The sequence below is a fragment of the Abramis brama genome (genome assembly GCF_963993115.1).
Source record: "Abramis brama genome assembly, chromosome: 13".
NCBI lineage: Eukaryota > Metazoa > Chordata > Actinopteri > Cypriniformes > Leuciscidae > Abramis > Abramis brama.
Window position 1 is genome coordinate 4897508 of NC_139975.1, and position 13201 is coordinate 4910708.

General features: G+C 37.2%; 1 protein-coding gene across 19 annotated transcripts in view; it reads right to left on the minus strand.

Annotated features, from left to right (window-relative positions):
- Positions 1-2768: 2768 nt before the first annotated feature.
- Positions 2769-13201, minus strand: part of LOC311095149 (protocadherin gamma-A11-like) — a gene marked incomplete at its 5' end in the record, with an annotated part of 169103 nt that continues 158670 nt past the window's right edge. For all 19 annotated transcript variants that reach the window (XM_084133543.1, XM_084133540.1, XM_084133541.1 and 16 more), the window contains 3 exons: positions 2769-4878; positions 6804-6901; positions 12884-12942. In XM_084133543.1, coding sequence (XP_083989669.1) covers positions 4613-4878; positions 6804-6901; positions 12884-12942 — 423 coding nt within the window. In that variant the 3' untranslated portion in view covers positions 2769-4612. The remainder of the gene's footprint in view (positions 4879-6803; positions 6902-12883; positions 12943-13201) is intronic.

The window sequence follows — 13201 nt, forward strand, 5'->3', positions numbered from 1 at the left end:
AGTGTTTTTGTGAGATTAAAGCACTTGTAAATGTAATTGTGTTGTATTTGTGACTGAGCATGACCATACACTGCAGGGATGATGTGTTTTTTTTATAAATTAATGTTAAGTTTAATAAATGGTAAACATAAGTTGTTGATACTTGGACGTTTTCTTCTACAACACATCAATGCTGTAGACACACACTCGTATCAAAAACGCTAATTTTAAAGCTGTTATGTTTATTTCTGAAAACGTATGTTTCTAATAAGTATCTAGATGAGAATGTTTGGGGTGTGAGTGTGTGCAGTTTGTGTTTTAGAGCAAAACGTTCAAATATCATCAAATTATGTTATGTTAAATTATGTTAAATTACCACAGACATTATTTTACAAAATCTGCATAACAAAACCAGCACAATTACTAATCAAAACTAGCCCAATCATGGCCAAAAACAAACAAACAAGGCAACGGTGTAAAAATCATGAGTGGGGTTATGATATATTTTTTGTAGAATAAATCATGAAAGTGTCTTGAGCTTTTGTTCACAAAGACATTATTTAGTCCATTTAAAAAACCCATGGACTCTGGAAGTGCTAAAATGCTAAATCTGTTCCGGGTTTTTGCCTGGAGAAATGCGTCACACCTGCACCAAACCTTTGGAGAAACTGATATCCACTTGCATTGTACAATCCACTCGTACAATCCCTTGCACTTGAATAATTTTACTTTGTGTGTTGTGTGTGGTCAAAGTGGAATTATGAGGATGTGTAGCCTACATCATTTTGTATTTAATATTAATAGATGTTTTAGATCTGTTTTTTTTTTTATGAGCAATGTTTTCTTTTTGACTTTTTGTAACTTTTTTCAGTTTAAGTATATGTACCTATCAATGATAGCTTATACTTGCACTCATGTGTACATTGATTAAGAAAGTGAAACAAGTGTATTTTAATACATGTGGACTTTAGAGTAACAAAACCAAGCTGTTTAATTTGAAGGCTCAAAAGAGGCCGTCATGCCAGTTAAACACATTGGAACTGAATTGAAAAGTAATAAAGTGTATCTACACTTTAAGTAATAAAGTGTATCTACAATTATAGCCTCTTTTGTTAATCAAAACTGTTAAAAGAGGATTTTCTCTGATTTGCATTTCCAATAACCCCTCAGAAGAAGCTTCAAGTGTGCTTTTTCCCTGATCCGTGTATATTCCAGTCCTTCCTCCACATCTTCCCTGTTCCACATGTCTATTTGTGTTTTGTTCGTCTGTCCCCCGTTTTGGATTCTAATCACTCCTTCCATTCGACTCTCTTGGAAAAGGAAAGGGTTTCCATGGTAACGCCAGCTGAAGTGGAAAAGACTTATTTTGTAAGAGCGCTGATGCTGTGTGTGTGTGAGTGTGTATGAATGCATGTGTATTGGGCGAACAGATGGGCTTCCTTGTGTTTTGTTTTTGTGGTCAAAAACAATGTGATTTTTCCCCAGAGTTTCATTTTGGAGGCAGTGAAAATGAAGCACACTTTTCTTTTTGTCTCCGCTGGATTTTTATTGCCATCTGTTAATTGTCTCAGGCTGAAATCTCATCGTGACCCTAATCAGGCCAACTCTCGCGAAACGCCTTTGACCTCTGACCCCTACCACTGTCTACCTCTCCCTCATCAGCTCTGGTCACCTGTTTGAAACCTGGTCAAATCACACAGCTGTTAAAACACTGATGCAGTTTTGGCAAAGGAAGCAGAGAAAAAGAAAACCCGCAGAAAGTCTCTGTGATCCTGAAAGAGAAGATTGTTTCATCTAGCTTCGTTTGACTGAAATAGAGCTGAGAATGCAGAGCCAAATCACTTTTTGTGATTAGTTAACTGGACACGTGTTTGCTGTGTGGAAAATACACCTTATTGAAGACTGAACAGTGAAACAGAACTGGAGTTGTACATTGAAGTAATGTCAAGAGGTTCTTTAAAGGCAAATCAAACCCTCAGGAGACTGTTGCTCCATTTTTCATTCTTTTTTTTAATGCTTTGGCAATATAGTTTGCATAATATTCTGTGAACATTAGAAACTATTTCATTTGCAAAGGTGGTGAGAAAACTCATGTTGATGAACATACATTCATGCACGCATATCTACCATATATACATATATGTGTGTGTGTATATATATGTATGTGTATATATATATATATATATATATATATATATATGTGTGTGTATATATGTGTGTATATGTATGTGTGTGTATGTGTGTGTATATATGTCTGTGTGTGTGTGTGTGTGTGTGTGTATATATATATATATATATATATATATATATATATATATACACACCTACATACATTCATACATGTGTATATATACATACATGCATACACAAACATGCACATGTATATGCATATAAACATTCTTGTATGTATATGTTGGTATGTACTGTATATATGTGTGTACAGTACATAGGTAGCTGTAGGTATGTAAACATGTACATGCATGTATTTTTGAGTGTATATTTGTGTATGAATGTATGTGTATATATGAATGTTTGTATGTAGACCAACCAATTATATATGAATGTTTGTATGATATACTTGTTTATACATGTCAATATGTGTTTATATGTAGGTGTGTATGAATGTATGCATATATACATTCACACTGCTTAACTCTCAATGCATTTAAAAACAATTGTTAGGTGAAATATATGTAAGAAAATACATATAAAATATGATTTTTGTAAGATCCACACTTAAAGCTGTGTTATTACATTGTGATATTGTAAAAACAAAACAATGAAACAAATAATTTGAGAACCTTTTATTTGAAATGTCAGTGTTCAGGAAAAGAAGAAAAAAATCAAAATAAAACAGCGATATAAATATTAGCATATAAAATGCAAGTAGCACACAGGAGGCGGGAATAAAGCGTCTTATCAGCGATGTTACAGCAGGATTACAGCATCAGCAGACACACACGCACACACAGATAATAGATCTATTCAGATTCTTCATATAGACATTAAGAAGCATTCTCACATGTAAGCACAACAGAGATCACCAAATTAATAAACAGAGGTGTTTAGGTCTATTCGTCCTCCATTTTGTGTCTTTTCATGGAAAAGTGTGACAGGAAAAGAGAGAAAAATGAACACAAAAATATATGCAGAACATCACAACTTCTAGACTAAGAGTGTGTCACTATTTATTTTCATAAGTAAAAGTTAAACTCTTTATTTACAGGTGCGTTAGTTGGCTTTCATAGTACTAAAGAACTACATCGGTAAAAGAGTGACAAGTGTTTTTTTTTGTTTTTTTTACTCCATTTTAACATTTTTGATCTTTTTTTTCTAAAAAATAAAATGACATTCCAGTAGTAAGTCATTCCTCTTAAGCTGATTATCTGAAAAGGGTTATTGTGTGTGCTTTAAGGGCTGATTTCTATTTACAAAGGAAAGTCATGCCAATGGGAAAGTAAACCGGAATCAGCATTTGGACGGAATATTTTTTATCATAAGTGTTTTCTAGAACACCAGCTTTCCAAACAGACTCTTTACTGTATGTATTAACATGTGCTGCGTGTACATTCAGTGAGCACAGGTTGCCTTCTGAAACAGCATCTTGGAGAGAATTGAATTTAAATCCATTCAGATTGAAATCAATTGTTCACTGAGCTTGTTGCAAATAAAAAAAGATCAGCCTTTGCATCAGGGAAATGCTGTCGTATGTCAGCCACTCACAATATGAGGAGGTTTCTTCACCATCGAAACAGCAGATACTCATAGCGAGTATCATTACTAACCAGCACTGATAAACAGCTTCAACACTTCAGGATAACCTGGAAATACTGAATACTAAGGACAATATGCCACTGCGTGTGTTCATGGACTTACAGGTCACTGGTTTCACAACGCTCCCATTATGGCTGGGAAAACATTCAGTTAAAACTCTGGCTCAGTGATACACAGGGGAATCCGTTCTTCGATTATTTGAAAGTACAACAAAAGCGGACGGTGTAACTGCTCGCCTCCTCCGTGAGAAGGTTGCGGACGAGTGTGTGTAGACGTCAGGCGACGTGGAGATTATCTATGGCGCAAAAAAACCAGCATGCAGCTATAGTCACCTGACTTGATCTACATGAACACGTCGAAAATAATCAATAAAAAAAAAAAAAAAAGTCCATAGTGGTATTTTAGTAAACAATAACAAAAGTAATAAAAATCATGATGCAGTTTACAAGCACGGCATCATCCTACTGGGCACGTCATGAAATGCGGCGATGGACACCGTGTTTGATTGTTATAATAATACATTTTCTCTTTCTGTCCAGACAGTTTAACATGATCACGGTAAAGTATTACTGTGGTAAATACATCATTGGCTAGATATACGCAGGAATATAGTGTCGCTTAAAGGTTGCATAAACTTGGCAAACGTGAGCATGAAAATATGAAAAACGAAGGGATCAGAATTATAAGCAAATGATTTTACAGTACTTGAGCAGAAAAATAATGCATGTGTGAAATCTGAGAAGTGGGTTTTTACATTGACAATGTTTTTTTAACCTCATATTTTTCTCTAAATAGTTAGAGATTTCCAGCACAGGATGGAGTCGTCCAGCTAAACTTGTGTCTACCGTGCGTCAGCCCTCTACTTCTTCTCCTTCTTGGTGGACTTCTTCTTGCTGGCGGGCGTCTGGGCGGCCTTGGGCGGCTCTGGTTGTGGGACGGGGACCTGTGCTGGAGGCAGGGCCTGCTGCTGGACCTGCTGTTGGTTGGAGGTCAGGGTGGCAGTGCTGCCGGGGATGTAGACGTTCTGCCTGTAATCGGGCACGTGCTGCAGGGTGAACTGAGGGCTGTAGCGGGTGGTCAGACCCATGGTGCCCGGGGCCAGAGTGTTGGTCGCCTCGCTCACCTCTGCGGACCAAAGACAGCTTCTGTTAGGTCATTTTCAGAGGATTTCTGTATTACAATACTGGTTCAGTGACGGTGTCAGTGCTGCAAAGTTCATTCGTTATGAAGAAAACTGTAAAGCAGCTCTACAGAAGATAATAGTGTCAAGTCAGTTCAGTGTTGACACAATTTAGTTCAATAACGGTGTTGATGCTGCAGAGAAATGAATTCTGTAGAGCCGCTTTATAGCTGAATCAGATATAACAGTGTCATCATTCGGTTCAAGTTTTGTTCATCCAGTAGTGTCAGTGCATTCAAATGCAAAGTGCATTAAAAAACTAATTAGAAGGCCAGGGAGTGAAATGAAACAGAAACCCTTTTTAAACTCAACAAAGCTTATTCTAAAGACGTTAACCTAGAAAACAATGACAAATGCAAAGTTGCAAACAAACTGAGTGTTGATGGAAACCTGCCGAATGCCACTGATCTACATCAGCAACATTAACTGAAGAGAAATCACAATCCAATCATTTAAAAAAAACTTGGGTCTCGTTTATAAAACGTTGCATAGAAACAGTCCTACATTTGATCTTGTGATCATTTTTCCAATGTGTGTTCAGAGAATCACACCATCTCTCAGTCTGTATGGACATAATACAAATAAGTTTGAATTACTAGCAAGCATCTTCAGCACAAAGAGAGGATAAGATGCTTTATAGCTGAATCGACAGTTCAAGTTTAGTTCTCATCCAGTAGTGTCAGCGCATTCACTTTGCATTAAAACCATGATGAAACACCAGAAACTGAAATGAAATAAATCCAACAAAGCTTATTCTACGAGACTTTAACCTACAAAACGAACAATGACAAAAGCAAACAAACTGAGTGTTAATGGAAACAGCCGATTGGCTGATCACAGAACAGAACAACACCGGACAGAACAGTGGAAACATTGACACACTGTCTGACGGGAACCGAACAACTCGATAATGTCTGTCTCTGAGTCTTTGCAGGACAAATATAAAATGATTCCACTCGCATCTCGTGTGTCTGTGTGAATGTCTTTAGAATCTGGACAGAACGATAATGTGTTCTAATGTGCTTTACTTATGTATTCTCATTAACTGATGAGTTCAAAGGTATAAAATCAGTACATTTTTTAATTAATACTTTTATTCAGCAAGGACACATTAAATTGATCAAAAGCAACATTACATTTTTTTAAATGTTTATATTTCAAATAAACACTGTTACATTGACCTTTCCATTAATCAAAAATCCTTAAAAAATGCATCACAGTTTCCACAAAAATATGAAGCAGCAGACTGTTTTCAACACTGATAATCATAAATGTGTCTTGTGCAGGAAATCATCATATTAGAATGAGTTCTGAAGGGTCATGTGACACTGAAGACTATACTGTGAAGGAATAAATTACCTTTACATAGAAAACATCTATTTTAACTTGTTTTATTTTAACACAATGTTACAAATTTTACTGTATTTTTGATCAAATAAACGCAGCCTTGGTGAGCATTACAGTCTGTAGAGTTATTAATTATCTTTATGTAACAGCAGCTGTCATCTAAATGATGTGGAAATACCACAGCAACTAAGTAAATGTGTGATGAGTCACTCTCCATATATTCCCATTCAGTCCCAGCGGCAGTGAAAGAAAGGGAAAGATGAGAGGATGACGTCGTGCTGCTGTGATGTGGTTTATATAGATACGGGCCGCTGAATTGTCTCCGTGTGTGTTCATTCAGCATGATCACCCATCAGACACAAATCTATGCAAAACTTGATCTGATTATAATGTAAATGACCACCAGCAATGAAGTCAACACTCTCAGAATGCATGTTTCTCCTGTGTTTTCAACATTACAAATGCACAATCCAACACACAGTGATGCTCGCAAATATATATATATATATATATCTATTCTCACCGTTAGCCGCGGCCATCAGCGCCTGGAGCTGCTCGGCCTCAGTGGGGGGGTTGGGCCAGGGTCCTGTTCCCATGGCAACCTCAGGAGTGGCGGCAGCCCTGCAGAGAGGAAGAGGAAGAGGAAGAAGAGTCAGCAAAACAGAGGCCGTTCTGTAGTGCTGCTATCAGCAACAGCTGCAGCGTGTGTGTGTGGGTGTGTGTGAGGCGCTTTGTGCCCTCATTTTAACACACACGCTCAATCCTCCATGTTACTTTTAACTACACCATGTTGGAACTCTAGTGGAAAAGGAAAACGACCGGCTACAGCGCACGCACACACACACACACACACACGCACAACCACTGAACATTTCCATGTGTGGCGACTTTGTCTTCAAAGGCTTGTTCAATTTGCATCCACGGTGAACAAAAGCCCTGATCGCACTAAAATCACCTCATTACACACAAACCTTCTTTACTGTCGGTAACTTTCAATTTATCGCCTTTAATTATCCTCTAACACAAGTTTTATTTTGAAGAGTAAAGCTCCACAATCAATACATTATGTGTTAATTAAACATTAAAATGATGACTTTAAAATACTTTCCTTAATTAGTAACGACTACATGAACAAAGGATAAATCGCTCATAAAACAGTCCGGATGTTCTCTCTTCTCTGCGTGTGAGAGGAATAATGGAGATTCCTCATCCTGTTCCCAAACATCAGGAAACACACGACCGTTTAAAAGTGTGGAGTCAGGATTTTTCATGTTTGTGAAAGAAGTCTTTTATGTTCACCAATGCTGCATTTATTTGATTTAAAATACAGTAAAAATTTGAAATATTATTACAATTTAAAATAGCTGTTTTCTATGTGAATATATAGTAAAATGTAATTTATTCCTGCTGAATATTCAGCATCATTACTCCAGTCTTCAGTGTCACATGATCCATCAGAAATCATTCTAATATGATGATTTGCTGCTCAAAAAACATTTATGATTATTACCAATGTTGAAAACTGTTCTGCTGCTTAATATTTTTTGTGCAAACTAATTAATTTATTTTTCAGGATTCTTTGATAAATAGAAAGTTCAAAAGAACAGTTTTTTTTTTTTTTTAAATAGATTCATAATTTTGCAACATTATAAATGTCTTTACTGTCACTTTTGATCAATTTAATGCATCCTTGCTGAATAAAAGTATTAATTTTTTTCCAAAAGAAAAAAAAAATTCTTACTGACCCCAAACTTGGAGAATTACCATAACGCTTTTTATAAAATGATGAAAAATGTGCAAACAATAAAAAACACAACTAATAATACGTATGTACCATTTATGAAAATTTGCATAGAATTTGATCTTATGATCATTTCTCCAATGTGTGTTCAGATAATCACACTATCTCACGGTCTGTATGGACATGCTACAAATAAATCTGAATAACTAACAAGCATCTTCAGCACAAAGAGAGGATAAGATGCTAATGCTAAAGGCCATCTGTCTCTGAAAGGGTTTAAAAGGAAGTCGGGGTCTCTCTTCCTGTCTTACATGTGGCCAGCAGCTGTACAACAGTCTAACAGCACACACACACACACACACCAGACAACTAACCACAACGCCACAGAACAACATCTGCACACAAGACACGAGCGGCCACACGACGCGACGAAAACAGACTCAAAGAAGAGAGAGAGAAAGACACAGAGAAAGAAAGAAAGAAAGAAAGAAAAGAAAGAAAGAAAGAAAGAAAGAAAGAAAGAAAGAAAGAAAGAAAGAAAGAAAGAAAGAAAGAAAATAAATAAATCTAAACCATTCAAGAACAAAAAAAAAGGAATTTAAGCATATGAAGGAAAAAGTGACAGAAGGAATGGGTGAAAGAATGAAAAGCTGAAAGAGACTTGAGAAGGGAAAGACTTTTTTTGCTTGTTTTTGCCAAGCATTTCAAAAGGGATAAACTCACAGTGCCAAGAAGAGGGGGAAAAATAGGGTGATGTTGTTTTAGAGTGAACAACCCTAATGAGAACCAGAGCTGATCTGAATTCACTTCATAAGAAGCATCACAACTGAGAGTTTGAGGGTCACAGTCTGAGATCAAACCTGTGACCTTTAGGAAACCAGCTCAGATCTTTAACCACTTAACCATCGCTGCTTATAGACTCCTGCCACAACACTTCAGATCGACACACAGATATTCCTGTTCACCAGCGTGAAGATAAGATGCCTCATTTCTCCAAAATCAGCGTCTCATCACACTTGCAGGAAATCACACTTCCTGTGGTCAGAATTATCACATCCTGTGGTTGGATAATCACTTCCTCTTGACCAGATTGTCAAAAAGATGGTCTAAGATGTCATTGTCTACAGCTATCCATTCATAAAACCCCTTTGTAAAACATAAAACAAAGGACATTACGTATGTTGTGTCACAGTTCACAGCTCCATAACCATGGGATGCCGATGCACTGCAACAAAGCTAATCACACACTAATGCACAAGGCACAACGCTACACACTGCGTTCTATTCTATGAGCAGAACGGCCCCTGAGGGCCCCGGCGTCACTACTGGACACTAACACAGCACCGAGACTCAGATGATCCAGGGAGAAACCTACAGGAGCGAGCAGGGAAACTAGCTACACTTCAATACCTCAGCCTGCTCGACGGCGTCCATCTGACATGTGTGGACTGGGGCTTGAAGGAACTGGAAAAAACATCCAAATTAACTATGAAGTTTTGGTGGGAAATGAGGTGTAGGACAACCAAACTGAAATGAATTGTTCACCCAAAAATGAAAATTATCCCATTATTTACTTCCCCTGAAGACATCCTAAGATGCATATGACTTTCCTCTTTCAGTCAAACGCAATCTGAGTTATATTAAATAATATTCGATCTTATCCCAGTTTTTAATTGTGAGTGAATAGTGCCCGAGTTTTTGAAGCTTCAATCATTACAGCGCATCCATCAATCATAAGAGTAATCCATACGTCTCCAGTGGGTTAATAAAGGCTTTCTGAAGTGAAGCAATGGGTTTTTGTAAGAAAACTATATTTTAAAACTTTATAAACTATCAGAGGCACGGGAAGATGTTTTGGGTATAACACATTTAGAAACAACCCAGACACCAACATAGTGTCACCGCTGTGTCGGCCCAGATGTGGAATCCACGTGTACCAGATGTGGGCCGGATCTGGGCCGACACTATATTGCTGTCTGGGAATATCGGGTCTATAAAACAAGTCAAAACTCAAAAAAGCACAGCAAGCGTATCGATGAGAACACTCGATTAAACAGCATACACACCGGGACATTTGACTGCACATCACAGTTTTGACATTATTACTAGACATTATTGATACTGCGTGCAATCATAATGCACAGACTTAACAACAATACGAAATCAATGCAAATTCTGAAACTGTGTCCTAACCAAACGCAACACGCGAGAAAATTGATCTTTTCCATGTTTTTTTAGTAGCCTACTAACGGCAATTCACGTTGTTTCTATTTTACAAAGTTTCTATTCTGAGGCGTTAATAGTGGATTAAACATACAAAGTATTACAATGATAATCTCAGATGCAGATTAAGTGCTTTATATAATTTAAATATAATTTAATGTGAGTTTGAATATCGTTTTACATTTACATTTAATCATTTAGCATTCGCTTTTATCCAAAGCCACTTACAAATGAAGAGAGCAATAGAAGCAGTCAAATCAACAATAGGGCAACAATATGCAAATGTCGTGACCAGTCTCAGCCAGACCAGCGCAGCACACATAGCAAGGAATGTTTTATATAATAGATATAGAATAGTAAGTGTTAGTATTATTGAGTCAGTTTTGTTTTTCGTGACCTTTATAGACATACAATGGATAGGTTAATTCATCTCAGATCTTGAAAATAAATGAAAGGAAACAACAGTGTTCAAACTGTCAACTCAAGGTGAACAAACAAATGTATTCTGTGATAAAAAAAAGGATTATTTCAGTCACTCAGTATGTATATTTAATCATGTTTAGGAATTTGAAATTGTACTTTATCCATTTCGTTGCGAATGCAAGCTTACAGAGAGAGCCCGCCCACACTCTCTTCTGATTGGCTGTGATTTTTGATTGATTTTGTTGCGTCTCGCTCGAGTCTGGTATGGACAAATGTCTCGCTGCTGGAATTCTTATCATATGACGTCTGGTTAGGACATGGTGTTAGGCTGTTTAAATTTGTGCCAAATTGCCAACTCAAGCAAGAGAACTAACAGCAGCATCATGAGCTGTTTATTTCCCGTTTTGTCTGAATGCCAGGGTATGACAACTGCCACCCCTGAAAGCTAAAAATGAACAAATGTGAATGCACAAACATTTGCGTTGCATTTACAATCCTGTGAAAACACTTCCTGCGCACATGTAAACTCTAATCACTGGCTTCCAGCAAAAACCCTTCGCTTCGCTTCAGAAGGCCTTAATTAATTTCCATTTTTGGGTGAACAAAGTTCAAGTTTTATTCATTTTGTGTTTTTGTCATTTTTTTAAACGTGCCTATATAGTTTTTTTATTATGAATTTTTATTCCAGTGTTATTTTTAGTTATTTGAATACATCAGGTTAAACTAAATAAAAATGAGAAGTGTTGCTTTGGCAACTACAGTGTAAAAATGTGTTTATTTTTTAAGTATGTTTTACTGGAAAATACTATTTCAGTCTTAAAATGTCAAATCCATGTGTTACTTTCCATTTTACTATCTGTAACTATTTGTGAAATTAGCAATTTCAAGTAAATCCTACAACAAATTTGTGTCAGTGTAAGTAACTTCAATGACAACGTTTTTTTTAATGGTTTTAGGTTTAGTTAACTATAATAACCCTGCTAACAACGCACATATCTTTGGGTCCGCTGCTATATATGTAGCACTGCCAATTTAAACTAAACAAAAAGATTTAATTTCTTCCAAATGGCTTCTTTCAAACTGGGTCCTGTCAGGCTGGAATGTGTTGTGTAACATCTGTTATGGAAACCGATGAGTTGTGAAAACTGGCACACGAGAGAATCAGCACCTTATTGGCTGCCTGTGACTGGCCCCTCCCCCTAAAGAGCACCTGATTGGATGAGTCGCTGTCAATCACACTGATATAGTCAAAGCATCAAAGCCCTTTGGCATCTTAATGGTTCCAATCAGTTTCAGCACAATGCATTGACTATAGCAGGCATTAGCATGGCAATAAACCTCACTGTCCCCCTCTTTTACTCTTTCTGGCCCCTCTCTCTCTCTCTCTCTCTCTCTCTCTCTCTCTCTCTCTCTCTGTCTCTTGTCAGATTGAGGCATTGGGGGTGGAGGGGTAAGTGCCTGAATAACAGCAGCCATTTTGTTAAGAAGAGAAGAACATTAAGATTCAGACCACAGCTAGTCTCTTTTTGTTTCTCTCCTTCTCTTTGGAGTAGGGTAAGGGTTACTAAAGTGTCTTATTTAAACAATATGCATTATGTACACTGTGCACAGTACGTGCATGCAAAAAATTGTGCACAGCCTATTGTGTCTTTCAAGGAGTCAGAACTATCGTGATTACGAATGCATGAATTTTACGAGTGGGAATTATTGGAAGGGCCGTGTTGGTTTGAAACATGGTGCAAACACTGATCTATAATACAGATTTATATAATCTATTGAAATCAGTGGGAAAGGATGTAGCAAAAGGTGTTAATCATTCAATTTTCATGATTTGCTTCACGTTTAGTATTGATCCCACGTAAAAAAATTAAAAAGTGATAGAAATTAATATTTTTATCATTTTGAATTCAGGTGTAGTTCGTGTTTATTGTTCACAACAAAGGCTCTTTCTTTTATTCATACTACTTCCATGTTATGTTTCTGAATTGTACCTCAGGTCGTTATCACGACATTGGAGTTTCCCAGGTGCACATGAAGGCATCATATGTCTCACACTCATGCAAATGTCATCTCCTGCTCTATATACTCATATATATGCACCTCAATGTGTGCTAACCATTTATTCAACACAAATGTTTTTGAATAGAGGTGATTGTGCATTTACATAATGCAAATCTTAGTGAACGTATGTGTGTGTGTGTGCGTGTGTTACTCACCCGCTGGGCCCGGGCCTCTGGTTCTGGGTGAAACGCCAGTCAGCGGTGGGTGGTTTTTGCTGTAATGAGACAAAAGGAAAAACATGAGTAATGACATAAAAAGAAAAGTCAAGACATTTGTGAGTGTATTTGTGTGACCTCGCTGTTGCCATGGCGACAGAGGAATGATGTAAGTGTGTATCCTGTATGTGGTGACTGCCGGTGTGTGTGACCTTGAGGACACACCATGTGACCAAACCATGAGAGCGAGAGACCTTTTCACTTCATCGTGCTCATGTTTCCTTCTGGCACTATGTAATAAAATCTAAATCAATGTCA